The sequence below is a fragment of the Anthonomus grandis genome, chromosome 9, assembly GCF_022605725.1.
Source record: "Anthonomus grandis grandis chromosome 9, icAntGran1.3, whole genome shotgun sequence".
Lineage (NCBI taxonomy): Eukaryota > Metazoa > Arthropoda > Insecta > Coleoptera > Curculionidae > Anthonomus > Anthonomus grandis.
Genome location: NC_065554.1, coordinates 4,240,753 through 4,265,495, shown reverse-complemented (window position 1 = coordinate 4,265,495; position 24,743 = coordinate 4,240,753). Strand labels below are relative to the sequence as shown.

Genomic DNA, 24,743 nt, shown 5'->3' with positions numbered 1-24,743 from the left:
CACATTCTACCATAAATCAATAGTAATCTATTCAAAAATCTAGGGAAAAAAAATGTTTACAAAATTAATGGACAACAAATTAAAAACGAATTCAATATTTTAATTTTACACCAAAAAAAATCAGTATTTGGTAGGATATCCTTTAGCTTCTTTTATTGCTAGACATCTTCTTTGCATAGATTCTATTAAAGTTTGACAGCGAGTAATTGGGATGGAATACCAAGCTTCTTGAACACCTTTCACTAGTTCGTCCATGTTTTTAAATTGCTTTGGCTGAATTATTCTTTTAAGATCATTCCACAGATTCTCTATCGGGTTGAGGTCTGGACTACACGAGGGCCATTCAATTACATCAACGACGTTTTGTTCAAACCACCTTTTTACTGAACGTGCTGTATGCTTGGGGTCATTATCCTGTTGAAATTTCCAGGTAATAGGTAATTTTTCTTCTCCATATGGAAGCATCACATTTTCTAATATAGATTTGTATTTCTCCTGATCCATAATTCCAACTCCATACCATGACATGCAGCCCCACATCATGATTGAACCACCTCCATGTTTAACAGTTAATTTTGTGAATCTTGGATTTAATTCCTCACCAGGTGGTCTTCGTACTAAGTACGACCATCCGATCCGATGCGATTAAGTTTTGTTTCATCCGACCAAAGTATATTTTTCCATTGGGTAAGGGTCCAACTCAAATGATCGCGTGCGAACTGCAATCGGAGTTTACGATTCTTCTTTGAGACAAGTGGCTTCTTTCGGGAAACTCTTCCAAATAGTTGAAACTCATTAAGTCGGCGGCGAATTGTTCTTACTGATGGCTTCGGATCGTTTTGTGCATACATTTCACGTCTGATATCTACTGCTGTTAAATGAGGCGACTTTTTTGCTAAACGTACCATAATTTTATCCTCTCTTGCGGTTGTTATTCTAGGCCTTTTCTTCCTAGGTACATTTCTAACCGTGCCGTGAGTTTTATAATGTTTAATAGCATTATGAACCATAAATTTGGAACATTTTAGCATTGCTGCAACTTTACTGTATGAATGCCCTTCTTGAATCAAATTTAAAATTACTTGTCTTTTTTCAGGGTCACAACTCTTTTTTTTACCCATAACGTTTGTTTTATATTGACCTTGTATTACTTAAGTGAGACACCAACTAAATGATAAATAAATGCTACACATTCATATTCGACAAAAAATGATAAAAAAAAACAAAAGATGAATCGTTTTTATTTAGCTATCCAAGGTATTTCTAAATTGTTAAAATATCAGATTCCAAACCTGTTTCAAATCCAAATATTTATGCATGTGCAAGCTTAACATGAAGTGATAAAAACATTTATGTGCAAATAGAAAATATACCGTATGATTTTAGCATAAAATATTAAAAATTGTATCGTTTTTAATTTGCTGGCCGCCACTGTACCTATTTGGTAATGAGGACAAAACATCATTAAAAAACTCGTCTAATGTATTATATGCCTTAGTAACTAAGAATATTTTTAAATGGTTTTTAAATCTAATATAAGAGTTAAGTTTTCTTACACGAACTATTTTAATTAATTAGTTAAATAAATCATAATTGCAACTCTACTTATACATTATAGTTCACTATAACTAAAACAACCAACTTCAACTGTCATTAAACTTTAAAGGATTTTGACTATTATAAAAAAGAACAATATTGTACGTAAAAGAACGAGTAAACAGAGCAGTTGAATGGTGTGGCATAGTGAGGGTATTGGGCAGTGTGAATAAAAATTCAGTAAAAGCTAAAACTTACATTTTCCTAGCAAATGCTTAGTTTGCAGTGAATAAAAATAAGTAGTAGCTTTTACTAAAAATGCAATTAGCAAAAGCTTAAGTTTTTAGCATTATCTAAAATGGGTGTGAATAAAAGTAAGTAATTACTAAGAATATTAAGGAAAAGCTTACATTTTTGCAAGCTTGTTTTTGCAAAATCCTGGCTTAAAAATTTAGTATTTTTAAACAGTTTGGCAGAAATGGCTGCATTTATGAATATAAGATCTGTAAAATTTTATCCCAAAAGAAAAGAAAGTCGTGCCGAAGAATTCCACGGTCTGTATAGATTTAGTGAAGAAAATGTTGAGTGGATAGCTAACCATTTTTTTGGAGCCAAAAGTAGAGACTAGAGGTGGTGCATTAAGTCCAATAAAAAAATTCAAATATTTTTGCGCTTTCTAAGTGATCCCCGATTTCAAATAGGGATCGGAAAAGAGGAAGGAGTTCATAGAACAACAATATGTAAAACGATATCTCACGTTTTACCAAAAATAGTTGAAAAGGCAGGAATTTTGATTAAATTTCCTACAGAAAACTCGACTGACCAGGCAATCAACGAATGGGCACAGTTGTATAGATTTCCCTGTGCTTTTGGTGCAATTGATTGCCCTCATGTACCAATAATAAAGCCATCGCTACATGGTGACGAGTATGTTAATAGGAAAGGCTGGTGGAGTATAAATGTGCAAGCAACTTGTGATGCAAAAGAAATTTTTACATCCGTAGATGCTCAATGGCCTGGCTCGGTGCACGACAGTCGTATTTTAAGAAGATCAAATATTTTTGGTATGATGAGAAGACGTCAACAGAACTACAGTATAGAAACACCGTATAGAAACCCCACCACACCTCAAGAAATAGCGTATAATAATTTACATAAAGGAGAGCGCGTTATTATAGAACGCTGTTTTGGACAACTAAAACGTCGATTCCCTATTTTGCAACATCCGATACGATTGAACATTGACAAAATTCAGTCAGTAATGGTCAGCGCTGTAGTTCTGCATAATGTTGCTAAACATTTAAATGACCAATTACCAAATGACGAAGAAGAAGTAGCCGCCGAGGATCACGATGGTGAAGAAGTTAATAATGAGCTAAATAACGACCGTCAGCGTGGTCAACAGAGACGAGAAGAAATAAAAAATATATTTTTTCAATTGCAGTTGTAAATATACTACTAAGTATGATACCATACAGTGCGTTTTTTTTAATGCGGTACATAGGATTTTACATGGTAAAATTTCAAGTGCTTGTTAAGTTTATTTTTACTATGTCAAACTTAGGTCTCTAGAAACATAACAAGCTTTAGTTTCTTCTTAAAAACTTGCTGGATTTTCAGAAAAATCAAATTTAATCTTAGAAAACAAACACTTTTTCATAGCCTTGTATATATTGATTATATATTGATTTAATACCAGCTATTTCATTATTACATTGACAATGTCAAAAAGGTGACTTAAATGATGTCAAAAACGAAATTTATTTAACAAAATAAGCATTTAATTTTACTAAAAATAAATCCATATAAAAAAAAATAAAGAAATTAAATTAATAATTTGTATTTTAATGCTTTTAAGCAGCTACTTCAGGAACAAATTACATCACATTCTTTTAAGGACCTTTTATTTAAAGTAAATTTGATGAAGTGTTTTTGTTTACTCTTAAAAGAAATCTTTCTACTACTTATTGATAATCTTTCTACTACATACTTTCTAATTGATTTGCGTAGAACTGGGCGATCTGGATATAAAAGCCAGTAAATACATTTGCCATTTCCTGGTATGAGACTGATACAATCTTCAATCTTACACCAATCATATAAACAAGAATCATTTTTTAATAAATAATTTAAAAAAATTGAGCTTTTATTTGTTGTTATGTAAAAACCACAGATTTACAGAATTACTATATTCATATATATATTTACTGTATTCTGTAAATCTGTGTCAAAACATTTGACAACTAATGAATGTCTGTAGCCGGTGGTCCTGTATTGTACGGGGTATTTCAGAAGAGTCAATTTTTAAATTTTTAAATTAATTTTTAGAATAAATTTAAGCATTTTTATTCTAAGAGCTGGGAGTAGTATGCTGCTAAGAGCCCAAACTTAGCCTGTGTCAATTTTTATAACTACAGTAGAAATGGGCCTAACATGCACTTGACATTCATGTAAAATCCTATGTACCGCATTAAAAAAACGCACTGTATAATATCAAAAGACAACATGAATATTAATACGTAATAAGTAAAATTAACAAGAAACTTAAAGGAGGATATTTTGGAGGAAGTCTAAACATCTTCTAGAAAGTTTTCAATGGGCCACACTGTATTATGTTATATTTTATGGTTTTCATTATTCTGATTTTTTTTAAGTTAAATTTACAAATTTAGATGTAAGTTGGTACCTTAATCTGAGTAAAGTTCATTAATTTAAAAACGTTAACAACGAAAACAATTTATTCCTTTAGTTACAACTTTTTGAACAGCACATTATTTATTTCTACAAATTGATCTCCATTTTCTTTTTGTATTTTTTCCAACAATAATTTTTTCTTTTCCTTTTGAACCCTTATTAGTTCCAGCTGTTTCAACAATACCAGTCGTTGAAGCTCAGTATTGGACAAATTTGAGGTTTCGTCTGTTTCCTTAAATTTGGATTTTTTGGTAACTGGAGACTTATCAGGTAAACGCCGAACATGAGGTGGAGATGGAATAAATTCTTCAGTTTTGGACGTTGATGGCTGAGGTTGTTCCACAGATATTGCTTCTGCAATAATTTTTTTGAATCAAATAGCAGCAAAACGGTAATTTATACTATTCAGCGAAAAAAAAAACCGCTGCAAATTCAATCAATACTTCCACATCACTGTTTGAGTACCTAACCCTCCCTTAGTACTTAGAAAACGACACACATCATATTTTAAGTTTCGACCTTGATGATGGATTCGTAAAATAATTAGTAGAACTAGATTCATTTAGCCCAAAAATATTACCTTAAGAAAAACTTATAAAACTTCATATTATGAAATGTTTCCCTCTCTCAGATGTTTTCTCCCCCCCAAAATTCAGTGGGGTGTAAAATCAAAATATGCATAACCAAAAACCCCTAAAATGACATATTACTCGATATTTGATACGAAAAAACGTTTTTTTTTTAAATTTTATTCCCTCCCTATCCCCGTCCATTTTCTAAAATATTCAGTGGGATCTAAAATCAAAAACCTTTGTACCAAAAAACCTCTTAAATGACATATTACCTGACTTTTTACATTTTTTTTATTTTACCCCCTCCTTATTACCTACCTGGCACTTTTTGAAAAACAGGGTTTTCTTGTCCTTCCATTAGCGCCAAAAGTTGTTTTTCCCACGCGTTTAAAACAATTTTCTTATTTCCCGTGGCAGTTTTGTCCGTATTTTTCTTCAACTCGGTCTTCATATTTTGGATTTTCTTTTTAAGTTGTTTTTCAGTTAAATCCCTTCCAATTTGCAAAATATATTTTTGGTGGATTTCTTTGTATGCTTGTTCTTTTTGCTCTATTATTTTAGGAACTTGCGATTTATTAAATACAATATTATAGCTTTCCAAAATTTCCATCAATTACAGGTTGGACGAAATTTTTGCACGAACTTCCCCCCGCAAAAAAATCACTTGTAGAATTTTCTGAATCACTACTCATTTTAAACGTAAACACTTAGCACTCGGAAATGATACTGGTTTAAACAATTTATAAAAATGTGCTCGATAGTTGCCTTTGTCGATTTGCACATCGGCAGTTAAAAATCGACAGGTCTGCGCCTGCAGTTCCACAGAATTTCACGGCCGACTGATTAGGCACAAAAATATAAAAATAGGCCTTATCAGAATAAAAACATTTTTCTTTCAATGATTTACCAAATAAGAACTTTAAGTAAATACTTAAAATATCCAGCTTTTGCTAGTAAGTAAAAGCAAAAGGTTATTCACTTCAATTTCAGCAAATGCTATTAGCAAAAGCTAAATCTACCTAGTAAAAGCTAAACCTTATACTTCATACTAAAAGCAAAAGCTAAGTTTTTATTCACACTGCCCATTATGTCTAATATTTCGACCATGTACTCGATTTCTAGGTAAAAGTTTTTCATACAGATATTGAGGGCTTCGGGTATTATATAAACGGTATAGAAATATAGACAATAAAAACTTAAATAAATATTCCTTGAGAGACATGATCAGACTTCTTAAATTAAAAATAAATCGGCAACAGGTGTTTTAAGCACGTTGAAACCAGTAGTGAGCCTGTTGATCTAAATAGGAAAAATAAATTATCAAACAATATTGGATAATGGATAAAACAAAAGCTTCAGTAAGTTTTTTCCTAGTCTTATAATTTAAAATTAATTTGTTAGCATGATAGCATACGTATTCTCAAATAACACCTTTTTAGCAGAGCTCTGATATGTTCTCTGAACCGCAAAGAGCTATCCAAACTCAATCCAAGAATCTTCAAATTATCAGAAAAGGGAATTGATGTGTTATACAGTTGAATTTTAACGGATATCACAATATTTTTACGAGCATTTTTATTTGAAATTAGTATGATTTTAGTTTTGGCTGTTTTAATGACTAAGTTATGCTCCTTTGAGTGAATGGTCCTTGACTGAAATTGAATTAAGTTCAGCATTTAAATTACATTCAAGTAAATTATCGTTGGGATCGAAGTAGTGGAGAACCTGCGTATCATCGGCATACTGGTGAATTTCTGATAAATTTAAAACCTTTGGTAGGTCTGGCGTGTAGACAAGAAATAAAAGAGGCCTAAGGACAGATCCTTGAGATACCCCTGATACTATATGTTTTGGCTCAGAACAGTTGGCATGTATGCGTACTCTTTGTGTAAGATTCCACAGATGTTTTAAAAAAAGGTAAGACTATATCCTTGCATCCATAATACTTCAGTTTGGCAATAAGTAAGTCATGGCCTATTACATCAAAAGCCTTGAGTAATCAAGGGACACCATAACAGAAAGTTTCATGTCAAGCGCTCGAATTATATTATCAGTAATATTCAAGAGTGCACTAGTTGTGCTATGTCCAGTCCTAAATCCCGACTGCTGAGGAGGAAGTATATTGTTGGATGTCAGGTAAGTAGCAAACTGTATATAGACCACCCTTTCTAGGACTTTAGAAATTACACTCAATAAACTGAATGGACATAAATCTTGTGGACTCTTACGATTGGAAATCTTGGAATAGAAATGGTAGTCGTATCCCTTCATGCTTTAGGCAAATAACCTGGTAACAAACAACTATTTTTTTATTAGTAATAGGGTTAATGATATTAAAATGATAATATTGTTCGGTCCTGAAGCATTAGATTTAATGGCATTAATTATCTTTTTCACTGAATATTGATTAATAAGGGAAAAGTTAAAACTAATATTACTAAACTTGTTAGGCAAATAAAAATGTTTTTTCTCAAAGCAATTATTTGACTTATTAAATACACTAACGAAGAAATCCTTAAAATTATATTTGGTCAATTAAATTGGATGGAAGTTCAGAGTCACCTCCAGAGGATCTAATATTAAGGTGTCTCAAACCACGCCAAAGCAATTTACCAGACTTATTACTTTGAAGCTCTGCTAGATAAGCATTTTTTTCTCTTCTAATCGAGGCAAGTGCGAAATTTCAGCACTCCTTCATGTCCAAGCAAGATGAGCCTCTGGGGTTGACAAATTACTATATTGTCTTAAAATTTGCTCGAGAGGAGTTCTTCCATGGTGAATATTGATGCATAATGATTTAAATTCTAGTTATTCTTTTCTCCTAATAGCAAATTTTAATTTCCTTTTTAAAGAAAAAGTGTTTGAATTGTCAATAGCGTATTGCAAAAAAATTAATTTATATATTTTGGCGATTTACAGATCTCCCTCTAAAAGTTGTGTGATCGTTTTTTTGGAAAAATTAGAATCTTTATTGTCACATGTGTCAAATGTCTCGGGTGATTTTTACATAGACTTTCTGAATCAGTACAATAATTACGCCATGTTATTGTGCAATCTTTCGCAGTCCTTTAATTTGAGCATGCATGTTGATCAACCAACATGCATTACAGGTCGTTCACTCGATTATGTTTGGTCAAATTTAGGTAATATTATTTGTCACTGCACAAATACAGGGCTATCTGACCATAAAGCTGTCTCATTTTATATGTCAATGTTTAAAGCCCAAGATCAAACAAAAAACAAACGTGGCAGACTTTATACTAAGAGTAATTTTACAAAGTTTGGGTCTCTTTGCCAAAAAACCAATTGGAATAAAGTTTTGATGCGGATAACAAATTTGTATATAAAAATTTTCACTTTTCTATCTTGAACAAATTCAATGAAGCCCAATTGTTAATTAAAAAATTAAAAGAAACAAGCCACGATAGATCTGGGCCAAGTTAGTTGGGACAATTGTTTTTATATTGAAGATAAATAAATAAAAAAGTTGACTTTTTATACCAAAATATTAACTTCCTATTTGATATCCATGCGCCTTACAAAAACATAAGAATAAGTAAAAAAGCAGCACCTTGGTTAACCTACAGTCTTAGATTTATTTTAAAGGAAAACAAAGCCCGTACTAAATATGAAAAAGATTATCTTATGATAAGTCCAGTCCAGTTAGCTGGACTTAGGTACCAATTTTCAGTTAGCGTTACAATATTTGGGTATCCCAGAGAATCCATAAATAACTCTAACCCATTTACCTTATTTCTAACACACTGAATATTCAATAAAACTAAATTTCTAGAACCTCCTTGAATCAGGCTCCATCTAAAGTCGAGGGTACTTCTTTATCTGATCAATGGAAAATTCATTTAAAAAAAATTAAACCTACATACCGTCAGTCAAAATGAAACTCGTACACTCGTTTAATTCTATTATTTTTTCTATTTTTATATGTGTTAGTTGCTTACTTAAAGAAAAATAAATATACAGAGTCTTGCACCGCCAGGCGGGACATAGGAAATCGCATGTAATTTTTAATAGGGCCAAATGTTAGATCTTCTCAATATCTTTATCTTTAAGTTATTAGCAAAAATCTTGGTGAACATTTTGCCTTTTTTGTTGCCTCGTACTTACAGGTATTTCTCAAAGTGAGAAAGTTAGGTAAATTATTATTGAAATTCGTACAATCGTATATACGCATCCAAATTATTATAATATAAACCATTAAATATTAAAAAAAACTTGTAAACTTATGACTACTTTTTAATTAAAAATAATTTATTAAACCTAAAATATTAACTTAAACAACTTATTATAGCAAACGTTCAAATATTCCTCCGTGGGACGTTAAGCAATGACCCAAACAGTCGTAAAAGTGATTTTTCCAACATTCGAAAATTGATAAACTGAAATTTTGTTACATTCCATCAAAATCGCATTTTTTAACTCGAGATTTGGATTCTTCCTTGTAAATTTTATTTTTTTAATGGCAAAAAAATCGTTGGGAGAGACATCAGGAGATCTTGGTGCTCAATTAATTTTGTGTCGCAGGCCAATACCATTCCTATTGAACGTGTTATTTAGATATTCCCGAATAGCAAGTGTAGTATGCGCCGGGCAACCATTCATTTGATACCAAACTTCAACAATTCTTTCAATTCAACTGTCAACACCGAAGACAGGTAAATTTCAATTATGACATACCTAAGTGTTTTCTAATAATGTTGAGGTGCATCTTGGATGTATTATCATTTTCTAGGGTATAATTATATATTCAATCCTATTTTGGACTTATTATAACTACTTTTCTCAATTTTTTTTTACAATTCAGTTTTAATTCTTGGATCTCCACTGGGAAAATGTTTAATATTTCCTTTGCCTTATATTCATCTAGATTAAAATATTGATGCAAATATTGACAGTCACAGAAATCATAGATTTTTTAAATTTCCATTGAATCCATCCTTACAAAAATCTTGGAGGAAGATCTGTCATGTAAGTCTAACCCTTTTCTAGTTCTGATTTTAACAACCCTGATATTCCTGTGCAACTTAGATGGGATGGTGGAGTAGAAATGATATTCACATGTAGTAGAAACACAACATGTATTGTTCAGTTTAAAGAAAATGATGACACATCCAGATCAACATATCCCTCTAAAAAACTGATTTCTCTAATCGACTTAATCCCCCTTAAGTTATACACATTTTTGGATAACCATGGTCATTTAGTCAATTTAGAGAAAAAGTTTTGGTTGATTTATTAACATTTTTTTAAGGACTTTTTGTAACCAGCATGACATTGTAACATAAATTGTTCAAGCTAATACTTGCTTAATAATTTATAAATATTTAAAGGATAGAAATCAAAATCACAACAATCCTTAAGTATTAGTCACTTTCACCCTCTGCCCCCCAGGGTCATCCCCTTAAAAATTTTAAATGGCAGGGGGTATCGAGTAATAGCTTGTTTAAAAGGTCTTTCGAAGTGTTTTATTTTGACGTTTGATTTTTTTAAATCGGTTGATTCGTTTTCGAGAAAATTAGAAAAATCTTTGTTTATCTTAATTTGTTCAGATAGAAAACTAAAACATGAAAATATCAGTTTTTATTTCAATAAGTGTTCAAAATATTGCCCGCTAGGGTTTTCCAAATCTACAATTCGTTTATAATTTAAAATGGAAACTACCAACATAAACAGCAATTCCGAAGATTAGACGTGGAAAAAATTAAATAACAACCTGAATTTTTTTCCGCATTCTTTTCATCAACACATCCTAGGCGAACTGTATTTATTGTTATACCTGCTTAGTTATTTATAGTTGCACGATTTCGAAAGGCGAGTTGAGTTTTGTGAAAAAATGACTGAAGCGATTAATGATAATACTATTCATGTAAAGAATATCTGCTTCAGCGATGAATGCACATTTTATCATAATGGGTTTGTTAATAAGCATAGCTGTAGATATTGGAGCAATGAAAATCTTCATGCATTTGTAGAAGGGCATACCCAGTACCCTCAAAAAATTAATGTATGGGCAGGCATTTTAGGAAATAAAGTGATTGGGCCATTTCCAGCAAGACGGCGCGACGGCGCTCCTCCTCACTATGTTCTTCCCGTTCGGCAATGGCTAGACGACGAGTTTCCAGATAAATGGATAGGGCGAAGGGGGCCTATAGAATGACCTTCTAGATCTCCTGATATAACGCCATTAGACTTTTTTTTATAGGGTTATTTGAAATCTATTGATTTTACTCCCCAACCTGAAAGTTTGGATGAACATCGTCAACGCATCATCGACAGCTGCCATGATATCCCACAACACGTTTTCGAAAATGTCCATCAGGAATTTGAACATCGCCTTTATCATTGTTTGGCCAAAAACGGGCAACATTTTGAACGCTTATTGAAATAAAAACTGATATTTTCATGTTTTTGTTTTCTATCTGAATAAATTAAGATAAACAAAGTTTTTTCTAATTTTCTCGAAAACGAATCGCCCGATTTAAAAAAATCAAACGTCAAAATCAAAGACTTCGAAAGACCTTTTAAACAAGCTATTACTCGACACCCCTTGCCATTTAAAATTTTTAAGGGGATGACCCTGGGGGGCAGATGGTGAAAGGGGGTGAAGTAATTTTAGGTTAGAAGTTTGTCCCCCTTGACAAACCTTTTGACGTATTTCGGCGTTTTTTTTTAAACAGTGGTTTTCGATAAATCCGTGGTGGGAAGTTTTTAAATGAACACCCTGTATAGTTGTATATCTAGTCATCATTAATTAATTTATTCACAATGAGAAGCCACATTTATTTCAAGAAAAATGTTCAATTTCTGTTGTTATAATAGTTTAAGTTTTGTTTTCCGTAATATGTGGATTTATATTATTTTGTTACAATTGTATAGATGAAAAAATATATATGTTTAATTTTTTATTTACATATGTTTGTTAGATGTTTCTTATAATGTTTCAAACTCTTATGAAAACAAAAAAAAAACCGGTAATTTTTTTCTGAAAATCTTTGAAAGAATCTTTTTTCTGAAAAAATTTGATTTTTAGTTAAAATATGCTTTATACCTGCAACAATTCCATTTTTTACGTAAAAGGTCTTCTATTTAGTTCTCTTTTTTTTTTTTAATTTAAAATTTGCTCCCATACCTATCGTGCCCATTTATAATTCTAGGTAAGTATCTATATCTAAATATCTTAAATGCCCTAAATAAGTAATATCTTGAGAAGTAAATTTAAATCTAATATTTTAGTTGGTGTGTTAATAATTCTTGAATAAAGCGATGAGAGATGAAAAATATTTATTTTTTTTCCCAACATTTAAAATTAACAAATTATAATAAAATGTGGGTATTTCTAAACTTATAAGCGCATTGTTAATTTTAAAATAAAATTCTATTTAAATATATCTCTTATCACTCGTCAGTTAATGCATCAATTTCTTTAATTCTGCAAATTACTTCAAATTTAAATATCGTGCAATAGAGCAGGCTTAAATTTCACGCCACCCAAGATGTGTAAGATTAGACCGCGCTTTTAATGAAAGTCTTTCGGGGTTCAAACTTAAATCTATTTTCCAACAAAATTATAGATACTTTTTAAACAGAATCCTTAATTATAAAAAGGTTATAATATCGACCAAATCCCTTCGACCCGAACGATTACCTAAACTCTAAAATCCCCGCCAAGCTCTCTTATTCCAATCCTTATCTAGTTATTTATTATTCGTACTTCCGGGTTCTACCGCCTCGCTGACTCATGTTAAAGACGAACACGTGTCCAACAGCTGGATCCCGTGTTTACCATACTCAGCAGTCTGGCAGCTTTGGCGGTACTTCAGGCACAGTCTAACAGTTGAAATCTTCAGGGTCTCTGCAGCCTCGCTGACTCATGTTAAAGACGAACACGTGTCCAACAGATGGTTACCCCCGTCTTTGTCAACAACGTCAATAAGCTGTCAACAGAATTTCTGTCTGTTCATAAGGCAACACCCATTTCATTATATTTGTGTTCTGTGCATGATGATACTGAATCCAAATTTACATAATTTCCAATAGAGAGCATTAAATGAATGCTTAAACAGACTCTTTTATTGCAATTCATAAAGACAGATTAAATTTATTCCAAGCATTAATAATGTATGTTATTTAGTCAATTTATAATTAAAACACCATATCAAACGTAAACTTATTTATTTTTCATATTAACATTACAACAAGGTAACTAACCTAAAAATATACTCAGTCTTAATGAAAAACATTACATGAAAAGAATAAATAAAATTAAGGTAACAGTATTTACTAATAATGACTTAAAGGTGTGGATGACTCACTATGGTTCATGAAGCTTTCTTTTTTGGTGTTGGTTCTCCCTTTCCTTTATCCTGGATTCTTTTTATAGGGCCGGTCTTTACGATAGGAATCTGCTTATATTCAACCTGTTTGTGTTCAGGCTTTTTCGGGGCTGTAATACTCAACACTCCGTCGCTGGATAGTTTCGACTGCAACCCTTTGATGTCACAGTCTTCAGGCAAAACATACCTTCGCACGAAATGCCTGGATATATACCCATGTTCGTCTTGCTGTTCTTCGTGCTTGCCCTCCACGGTAACGGTGTTATCGTCGTTTAACTTGACGGTCAATTCTTCTGGTTTAAACTGTTGAACATCGATGTTGGCTTGAAACTTATCCTTGTCCAATGAAATTGACACGTCTTTGTCCAGATCAGCTAGTTGGTTTAGGGCAGAATCCAGAGGACGTAGAGCTTCTTCCGGACAAAACAATGATATCCACTGCTTGCGTGGCATGAGAGCGGATTCATTCAATAAATATGGCAATAGAGACATTTTTCTTTAGTTACTTTGCACAATATTTAGCACTTTAGAGTATAAATTCACTCAGAAAATCGTCTGTTTATTCGCTGCTTTCACTTTTCAGTCGCTCACACTATTCGAATCTGCTGTCCCTGAACAAATCGTACATATTTTATAGTCGCGCGCAAAGCGTCTCGAAAATTCCAGATTACGTGTTATTGTAATACACCCGTCTAGACTACTCTAGAAACAGTGGGATGATTTGAAGCATAGATAACGTATGACGTAACGTTTAAACGTATAGGCAAAACAAACCGTTTCAAAATAAATGTAATATATTAATTTAAAAAAAAGAGTGTAATATTGGAGTCAAATTCAAAAAATAGCTATATTGTCCCAAACAGAGTTAAAATATTAACTAAGAGATAAAATAATTAATAATTTGTCTAAATTTCTAAATAGAACAAAGTGTATGAAACTTCCAAATTCTATTTAAATTATAATGTCCTACACATTTTTTTCTTCTTGAGTTAAAAATAGAAAAAGTATTAAGTGAAATGTAGTTTAATAATATAAAATAAAAATATATAAAGAAAGGCCTAAAATTCTCTAAAAAATAAGTTACTGGTAAATTATATTGTAACGGCAAACAACAAAAAATATAATTGTTACACTACTGCAGAAAAACAAAATATATTTCAATATAACTCAACAATCACTTTAAAAATAAATTTATACCAGAGAAATATATGCTCTAAAAATCAGCAATAATTAATATAAAAATCCTATAGATAGGCCATGTCTGCCAATTAATAAATTGCTGCTATAGCCCATTAACAACAAAATGATATAGAGCTGGCTTGGTTTCAGTGTATTCAATAGTTAACTATTTTAGAGTGGCTATATTAGTACTACCTTGATCGCAAATAGTTGCACAGACTTTCATACCAATTTAGTGCAAATCTTTAATGCAGTTAATTATAAGGTTTTTTTTAAAACCTGTCTAAACTGTAAGTTGTATGATTAAATCTAAGTCGGTAAAACTTAGGACTAATAGATATCAGAAAGCAACTAGAGTTACGATATTTTTTTTTTAAATCACACATACATATTTAGTAATCAGGGCAAAATATCATTAAAAACCTCGTCTAATGTATAATATGCCTTAGTAACTTAAAATTTTTAAATGGTTTTTAAATCTAATATAAGATTTAAGTTTTCTTATACAAAGTATATTGAAATTTTTTTTACCCAGTTAAATAAAACAACTTTTCACTTGCTCTGAATGTGGATTGGGCAACCGAAGGGTATATGTTTTTTTTTAATTCTTTATTTGTATAACTTTAAATAATTTACATCACTATTTTATTTAATTCTCTAAACAGTGCTTTAAGCTCTTGCCTCGAGAATATTAACTTTAACTTAAGAAATATACAGTGTTGGATTGTTATACATTTTTTACTATACACCTAAATACATTTTAATTTTTTTTTTAAAACAACGTATAAACTTGGATTTCCTTAATGTTTTCAGGAACTTTATTATATGTGTCACTAGCTTGTGCGATTGGATTGCGTAAACCTATGTTTGTCCTTACGGTAAAATTATGGATATTACCTTGAGCCCTAGTATTATGACTCTGAATATGAATTGAGTGTACAATATTTACATTAGATTTTTGTTGTTTAGTAAGGATTTCTTTAATTAGTTTAATTTGTTCTAGTTCTAATATTGTATTGAGTTTTGGGATCCCCAATTCTTCATATAAAGCTTCGGTATTAGTAAACCTATCATAGTTATATAATGCTTTTAGAATTTTATTTTGTGTTATTTGGATAGTATTAAAATTTGTTTTTGCACATGTCCCCCATATCGGCAGTAGATATCTGAGGTGAGATAAAAAGAAGGCATTGTAGATATTATTTTTGGTTTTTGCACTTAGGTAATTTCTACACTTGTAGAGTACAGGAATCATTGCTGTGAGCTTGTTGGAAATATGCGTAATATGTTCAGACCAATTTAATTGATTATCAATAATTAAACCTAAATGTTTTATACTGTTTACTTCATCAATTTCTAAATGATTAATTTGTATATTCAGGTCTGAAATGTGTTTATTCTTTTGTTTAAATGTCATAAATTTCGTCTTCTCTATATTTATTTTTAATTTATTATAAAGCAGCCAGTTAAAATAAGTTATTAAATCTCTATTGATTTCTCTAACCAACGATTCCTCTTCCCCCCCAGTGTACACTAAAACCGTGTCGTCAGCAAAAGCACAATAACGGAGCTCTGAGGTTTGCACGTCTTAGGCTTAGCACATAAATTGAGTATAGCAGTGGCCCAAGCACAGAGCCCTGGGACACTCCATTCTCAGTGCAAAGAACTGAACTCTGGATACCTTATAAATACCTTACCAATAAATTTTTCATATTGTTCTTAAAGCCCAAGTTGTCTAATTTACGTAAAAGTATATCGATGCTGACCACGTCAAATGCCTTTTGCAGGTCCACAAATACTGCAACCACAATAAGTTTTTTATCCAGAGCTGCCGATATGTGGTCCATAAAATCTGTGATTGCGCTGAGTGTGCTACTATTTTTAACAAAACCATACTGAAACCGATCAAATCCGACATGTTTTTCAATAAAATCTATCATTCTTTTCTTTATTACAGTGTAAGACGAGTTCCAAACGAACTGCCTCCTACAATTTCCTGCTGGTGCTTTTTGAATACCATAGTTGTTATTTCAAGTATATATAAGCAACAAAGGGTCAAGATTCTATTTTGCACAACAAGATGCCGACAAGATATGCGACTCTCCACAAAGGGCTTTAATTGCTCTTTTCGCAGGACAAATACTATATTAAAGAGATAGAGGGCACATGATCCTCAGAAGCAAATCCCATAGCGAAGATGTCCCAGCAAACACAAACTAATGGCGTGTTACTCTTAAAATGTTGGCATAAATTCACTACGTTTAATGGCAAAGTTAAGAAATGACCCACCGGCGTTTAGCCGCCCATCATGGCTTGCCATGAAGGTGCAATAATGGTGCGCCATCAATGGTTAATTAAAAGTTCCTGGCGTTTTATTTTGATGGCTCAATGATGTTCAGCCATTAAAGGGCTTTTATAGTATACTAGTTGTTGGATTAATAATATTTGTTTCCATTAAACGATAATGGCAAATTGAAGGCATGTATAGGACCATTAAAGCCATTAAAGGGAACGAAACAATGACAATGCAATTTTCTAGAAATAGTTATATTACGTATTATATTCTTATTATTTTACAAAACATTTATTATTATTTAGTTTGCGTAAAAAAACTGTGCACAGGATGTCCCAAATTCGAGGGATCTGGGAAACTATTAAATTAGGGTAAAGCGACAATAGTTGCGTTTTCGGCGTGTTCATGAGAAATAAAATGCACTCGTTTTGTTCCTTTGGCTGCTAAACTAAAACGTTTTGTTGGTGGTGAAGAGTCAAGCAACAACCCTTCTCGTTCATATTATAAATTTTTGGTTTTTTATTTTTTAACTGAGTGCACAACAAATCTAGTTTTTTGAAATGATCTTCTACGAAAAAACGATTTAATTTTTGGGCTCTTGCTGGATTCATGAATTGAGATCGACGTTTTGATATTCTCGGATGATTTTTTAGAAAAGTCCTTATCCACTCCCTACCAGCGAGACGTTTTTCCTGATTGAAGCAATGCTTAATTTTCTTTTGCTCAACATACCTGAACACAGACCTTCTTAATGCTTCTGGTGTAAGCGGAAAACCTTTATCGGCTAGCCGAATTATTTTATTCTCAAGATTATATAGTCTCTTCATTATCGGTTAAAATTTTTTTTCTACCTAGTTTTCTCTTCACGCTTTGTGGTTTAATGTGGTTCCTAAGTGTTCTTCTGGGTATTCCGCATGATACATAGATTATCATGCATATATAGGGTATGTACCGTTTTCAACTGTCAGTGCAGGATTGTACTGTGCTGATTTTACTGTAATTTGTCGTTCCGATTTTATACAGCGTGCTGTTTTGCTCCAAAAAAGGAACAGTTTTCAGCACTGTTTTCATAACCACAACATAACCTGTAAAACCAAATCACCTGTTTCTGTTTTGTTTTCCGGTAGGGTGTTTTGCTTTATTAAAAGCAGACCACATTTGTTAATAAAATAAATATGACTGAAAAAGCAAGATGGTAAAAATAATAGAGGCAGAAAATAATTTTGAATACCACATTGAAGTTACACCGAAAGAATACGAAAGAGCCCAAACAGGTTAGTATGAGAGCTTTTTAAGTGGTAAATTTTATTATTGTTAAACATTTTAAAACCACAATTATTATTTCAGACATGATCTTTGCAACCAAATTACTTGATAATAATTCCCACAACGTAAACAAGAAAATTCAAGAAATCAACATCAACAACACTTCTGACGGTTTTGACATTCCCCCACTATTTTACTGTACCTACAGTAGCTTTTATCCCCAGTCAATCCAGTAAAGATTAATGACGTCACTGATGCATTTATGACGTCATTCAGTACTGAATCAGTAAACTGAAAGAAATATCGGAACGACGCCCAGTAAATTCAGTACTGACAATTGATAACGGTACATACCCATAATGAAAAATCTACGTATTATTAAAACAATTTAATTTGCTAACTTACCGGTCGAAATTCTTATAAAATATAGCACAGCGAAACGTGACACCATAGAACAAGCCAGGAGGCTCATAACCATAGAACAGAATTACATTTCCGGCCACAGTAATACCAAATATTATTAACAGATGGCGATATAAATATTTTAGGCGTTTTCGATCGGGCAAACCAGCGTTGGGCCTTAATATCTGGTGGGCCTTATTACCCCCGGTTACCTTAATAAATGTATTAAAGAAAAACATTGTTTTATTTCCATTTGTTCAATTGGTGATATATCGTACACTATTGTTAGTAGAGTGTCGTAGATTATTGCAGTAAATTAACTCATTTAGATATGTAAAATAAGGCAGAAAAGTTTTATTTTTGTTCAGATCAATATCTGATGCTAATAACACCTAATCAAAAAGGACCTTTTCTCTATGAGTAACCTTTTTGAGTAGGCGTTTGCTTTAGATATTACGATTAAACGATAAGATTGTCAGATTAAATGAAATTTGATTTCCCGCCTTAATTCGGCCACGCCTTTCGCCATTTTGATTGGTCCAATTAGGCACGTCAAACTGTCACGGTAGTTACAATAGTTTCCGTTGCCAAGCGAGAGGACGCTAGCTGATTTGTCAGAAAAATTCATTCAAAAAAAATCAGTTTATATGCAACCACCACTTCTCTATATATTTGTGTTCTGTGATATCAAAGATAATTATACTAACGAATAGATAACCCACGTAAATGGCAAGCTGTGAACCGACAAGGAGACATCAATGCTTCCTTAAATAAGACTATTTTATGCGCTAACCGTGTAAGAATCGAAGCGACGTTGCCATTACTGATAACATTTTCAATTTTATCTGTTAGTGAATAATTTTCTCGCGCCGCGCCGCGCCGTATAAAGGCAGAACGAGGTATTCGCAAAAATTAAGTTTTGGGAAAATGGATGTTTTAATTAATTTTTAGTTTATTCTTAACATATTGATTTAACTTATTATTAGAAACTTGTGACAATGTTTTTTGCCTTATTTATTTAGATACACTGAGATAAAATTGCTTGGGCCTAAATATATAGTGAGGTTTTGTCGCCTGCATTATTTGCCTCTGTAAAATTACATAAAATATTACCCCTACCATATTATTGCTTTGAAAAAATTTGTAAAAATCGCGAAAAATTGTTGAGTTTGAGAATTTTGGTTTTGTTCGCATTAAAATTTCTCCATTATTATTTCAAACGCTAAAATTTAAAAAAAAACGCACGTGCCTAGAAAAATAAAACGATTCCAAATCTATAAAGCCTTAATTTTTGGCATTTTTTGCATTGATTTGTCTTTGTACCGCATCGCAGAATTATTATTGATAAGGCCTTAATCTTTAAAGTTGACATTTAAAGTTAATTAGGAACAAAGTGGAGGAATATGTTTTAATATGTTTTAATAAAAAATAATTCTCACAAACATTTTAAATAACAAAATCAAAGAAATATTAATAGTACCTATATTATTTTTATGAAAAAACTCAAAGTTATGGTTTAAAGCTAATTAAACAGCTTTACAAAATGCCGGGTTGAATTTTGGTGCATAATTGCCTATATTTTATAACAAAAATTTCTAATTTTAATAATATAGGTATGTACTTACATAATATATGTATATGTATATTATACTTCCTGCTTAAGTTATTCTAAAATTGGATTTTTATATACATGTAGGTAGTACATATTTACATTTTTATAACATTTATTACTAAAATCTTGGATCCGCAAATAATTAACACTTTTAGACGATAAAAAAGAAAATTATTCTAATACTTATACTTATATGTATTTTATTTACTTTTTTAATTGTTTTCATTTACAGCTATACAGGGTGTCCGGAAGCTAGATGCAATCCCTTAAGGGGGTGATAGCTGACTTAATTTCAAACATGTTAAGCTAAATATGTGTAGGTGGAAATTTTGTTTATACATTTTTTATGGCAATTTTTGCATTTTTCTCAAGAAATACCAAAATTTCACACTTAAATAGTAATAGAGCGCAAGTTACAATTAGTATCGGAGTTTCAAAGTTTATTTTGTTTTGTCTAATGTGTATTAATAAAAATACGATCAATTCCAAGCTTCTGTGTAAACTTATAGAAAAAATAAAGACATTGAAACGGCCTTTATTTTCAGATATCACTCATACCGATCCCTGGCCAATTCTCAGAATTATGGCCTCTTTTGTGCGGCAGGTCATGTAAACAAAAATTATTAGACTGAGACCTCTCATAAGCCTACTAAGCATTAGGGCCCCGATTGTGGGGTTATTTTAGGTTTTAATGTTAAATAAAACATAATTTTGTTTAAACTATTTATTGTTCATGTTCAAAATGCAATCCATTATTTCTAATACAGGCACGAGCCCTTTTTGTTACTTCTGTGGTGGATACTCTTATGGTCATATCTTCTTTCATCCTGTCAAATGCTTCATTTATTTTGCGAATCAACTTTTCTCTTATTCTTATTTCGGTGGTGTATACAAGCTCCTCTGCCCGGCCCCATATGAAAAAATCCAACGGAGTTAGGTCAGGCGATTGAGGAGGCCAAGGAAAGGTTCCGCCTCTAACGATCCAACCGTCCGGAAAACAGTCGTCTAAGTAATTCCTGACAGCCAAGGACCAATGCGCTGGACAACCATTTTGCTGAAAGATTATTGGTCTTTCTCGTTCCAATAATCCAGCTTCGTCTAGAAGAACGGGGATATCATTTTGTAGAAAATCTAAATAGTTGGCACCATTTAACACCATTTAAATTCTCTGGTAGAAAATGTGGCCCAATAATAGTCCTGCCTATTACTCCGGCCCACACATTGATCGAAAATCTGTTCTGAAATGATTTTTGTTTTTTCCAATGCGGATTTGCATCTTTGGCAGCCCATTCCTGCATACAGCCCTGCACCCCTGTACCATGAAAGGCATACTGTCCATCTTTCTTCATGGTCGTCCACACCTTCCATCTAGAAAGGTCAAGGTCTTCAGCTACTTTTCTGACGCTTGCAGTAGGGTCTGCGGTAAATGCTTCCAGTATTTGCTCCTCAATCTCTACATTATTATGGCCAGGGTTGACTCCACGTGCCGGATTATTCCCAATGCCAACTTCAGTAAGACGACGAAAGGTGTTTTGAAACACCCTGAAGTTTGGTAACCTCCGATCTGGATAACGTTCCTGGTACAAGCGTCGTGCCAAAGCTCCATTACCGTTGGCGCGTCCATATGTGAAGACAATGTCAGCGTACTCTTGGTTGGTAAATTCCATTTTACAATACTGTTTGTGTAGAAGTGTGAAATTTTGGTATTTCTTGAGAAAAATGCAAAAATTGCCATAAAAAAATTATAAACAAGTTTCGACCTACACATATTTAGCTTAAAATGTTTGAAATTAAGTCAGCTATCACCCCCTTAAAGGATTGCATCTAGCTTCCGGACACCCTGTATAATTGATACAGTTAAGTGTTTAAACTCAAATTGTAGGATTTTTCATAAATATGAGAATACAGGGTGTTTCAGATTAAAAAAAACATAAATTTTGATGCAATTAATGGGTATTGTTTTCTTAATTTTCTCCCTAAAAAATCCACAAACTAGTTGAAAAAATGAGCGGTTGACAAAAAAATTGTAAATAAAATATGCAGATTTTTAATACAGCGTGTCCCTTTCTCGTACCAAAAGTTCACTTTATTGACTGTTACAGATGAGGCAGTAAAATGATTAATAGGAAGTAAAATGATGAAGTTTACTATACGAGCTTTAGCGAAGGCAGTAATTTTAAAACGCCTAGTTTACTCTAATAAATAAGTATTATTATTTGTTATGTTACTATTTTTAAGGTTTTATCTCAAAGTAATTATTGTTTTGGAATTTGACTATTTAAACCGGTATTATATATTTTTATTCTTTAAATTTAATTTTCAGTATTCAAAAATGAACTTTGTACATCACCCACCTTACACATTTTTCATTTACCTAAAAGTCAGAAAATTATAGTTTTTGGTTAACTGTAATTTTCATTGCCGAATAGTTCCCAATTAAAACTTGAGATAGATATTGATTGTAGGTGATGTTCATTTCACAGGTATTTAGCTGTAACTTTGCGTAAAAATACACGTATTTATACCTGGCTCTTCTAGGAGCCACCCTAGAAGTTAAAGGCCCATGAAACGAACTTTAGGTACAAGGTGTTCCATTTAAGAGGAAAAACAGCATATTTTTTACTTTTTCCATATATTTACAAAATTGAAGATAGCCAATCGACGTATTTTAACTCGGAGAATTTGAAAATCCATAAGAAAACAATGTCGTCAGTCTTTTTTGTTTTCTTATTACGATTTTCAAATTCTCCGAGTTAAAATACGTCGATTGGCTATCTTCAAATTTTTTAAATATACCGGGAAAGTCAAAAAATATGCCGTTTTTCCTCTTAAATGGAACACCCTGTACTTACTTACTAAGGCACTGTTAAAGTTGAGTTTGTTTATAGAACTCTAGGGCTTACCGCAATTTAAAATCCAACGTTCGCAAATACTTGGATTTTTATAAGGAAATTTAAACATCTTTAACGTAGGATTCTCTCTTCTAGTTCGCCTACAGTCATAATATTGGCATACATTGCCCGACATTATGTATTACAGAACCAGTGACAAAATTTTAAAAAAAATAACAGAATTATTTGTAAATAAGTTTTGTCAAAAATCGACGGAGAGCTTTGCCGGTGTTGATAACCTGTATCGATACGTCCGTCACAAGAGTGAATAACCTTAGAACATTAAAAGGCCTTCAATGATCTAAGCCTTTCAATGTTCTAAGCGAATAACAAAAATAATATTGTGTTGATCAGCCGAGTCGCAGCCGCCAAATTAAATTTTGCAACACAGCCAAGCGATCGCCCAGATTTCAACGTGTAATTTGACCGATGGATCCATGCTCGAAAAGCGGGGATCCTTTTAGGTGGTCAAAAAATTTACACGGGATAGATTTTCTATAGTTTACTATTATTTTCTTTGGTGATATGCATGCGACATAGCTGGTTGGCAACTGATCCGATGCGACCTTCACACAATTAAAGTTCTCCATAACAATTTTGAATCCAAATTTACATAATTTCCACTAGAGAGCATTAAATGAATGCTTAAAGAGACTATTTATGCAAACCATAAAGGCAGATTAAATTTATTCCAAGCATTAATAAGGTAGGTTATTTAGGTCAATTTATAATTAAAACACCATATCTATCAAACGTAAACTTATTTATTTTTCATATTACAACAAGGTGACTAATCTAAAAATATACTCAGTCTTAATGAAAAACATTACATGAAAAGAATAAATAAAATTAAAGTAACAGTATTTACTAATAATGACTTAAATGGGATGACTCACTATGGTTCATAAAGCTTTCTTTTTTGGTGTCGGTTCTCCCTTTCCTTTATCCTGGATTCTTTTTATCGGGCCGGTCCTCACGATAGGAATCTGCTTATATTCAACCTGTTTGTGTTTAGGCTTTTTCGGGGCTGTAATACTCAACACTCCATCGCTGGATAGTTTCGACTGCAACCCCTTGATGTCACAGTCTTCAGGCAAGACATACCTTCTCACGAAATGCCTGGATATATACCCGTGTTCGTCTTGCTGTTCTTCGTGCTTGCCCTCCACGGTAACGGTGTTATCGTCGTTTAACTTGACAGTCAATTCTTCTGGTTTAAACTGTTGAACATCGATGTTGGCTTGGAACTTATCCTTGTCCAATGAAATTGACACATCTTTGTCCAGAGCAGCTACCTGGTTCAGAGCAGAATCCAGAGGACGTAGAACTTCTTCCGGACAAAACAATGATATCCACTGCTGCCGTGGAATCAGAGCGGATTCATTCAATAAATATGGCAATAGAGACATTTTTGTTTGGTTAATTTGCACACTATTTAGCACCTTACAGGATAAATTCACTGAGAAAATTGCCTGTTTATTCGCTGCTTTCACTTTTCAGTCGCTCACGCTATTCGAATCTGCTGTCCCTGAACAAATCTTACATATTTTATAGTCGCGCGCCAAGCCTCTCGAAAATTCCAGCTTGCGGCAGGTTAGTATTCTAGACGATTTACGCGATGTACGCGTTATCGTAATACACCCGTCTAGATTACTCTAGAAACAGTGGGATGATTTGAACAATGTGTGGGGAAAAAAAATGATTCAAAATAAAATTAATACCTATAATTAAAAAAAGCGGTTTAAAATTAATGTAATATATTTTAAAAAAATTACAAAAGGGTTTTCAGCTTTTTTACCAGTAAATGGGAAATTTCTCGCAAAAAACAACCAAACTTACAGCATTTAAAGTAAATGGTACTGTTGGGTGCCTTAAAATTACATTTTTGGGCATTAATTCACTAAATAACACAATTTTCTTGGTTTTTCCTAAAATGTTAGCTATAAC

General features: G+C 32.5%; 1 protein-coding gene across 2 annotated transcripts in view; it reads right to left on the bottom strand.

The window, feature by feature from the left end:
• LOC126740754 (alpha-crystallin A chain-like) overlaps positions 1-24,346 on the bottom strand; it is a 30,526-nt gene extending 6,180 nt beyond the window's left edge. Inside the window, exons 1-2 of one of the 2 annotated variants that reach the window (XM_050446915.1) lie at positions 23,901-24,346; positions 13,238-13,340 (exon numbers count right to left, since the gene is read on the bottom strand). In XM_050446915.1, coding sequence (XP_050302872.1) covers positions 13,238-13,340; positions 23,901-24,205 — 408 coding nt within the window. In that variant the 5' untranslated portion in view covers positions 24,206-24,346. Of the gene's footprint in view, positions 1-13,237; positions 13,776-23,900 lie in introns of those variants that run through there. The other variant, XM_050446914.1, reaches the window with a different exon arrangement.
• Positions 24,347-24,743: the final 397 nt, after the last annotated feature.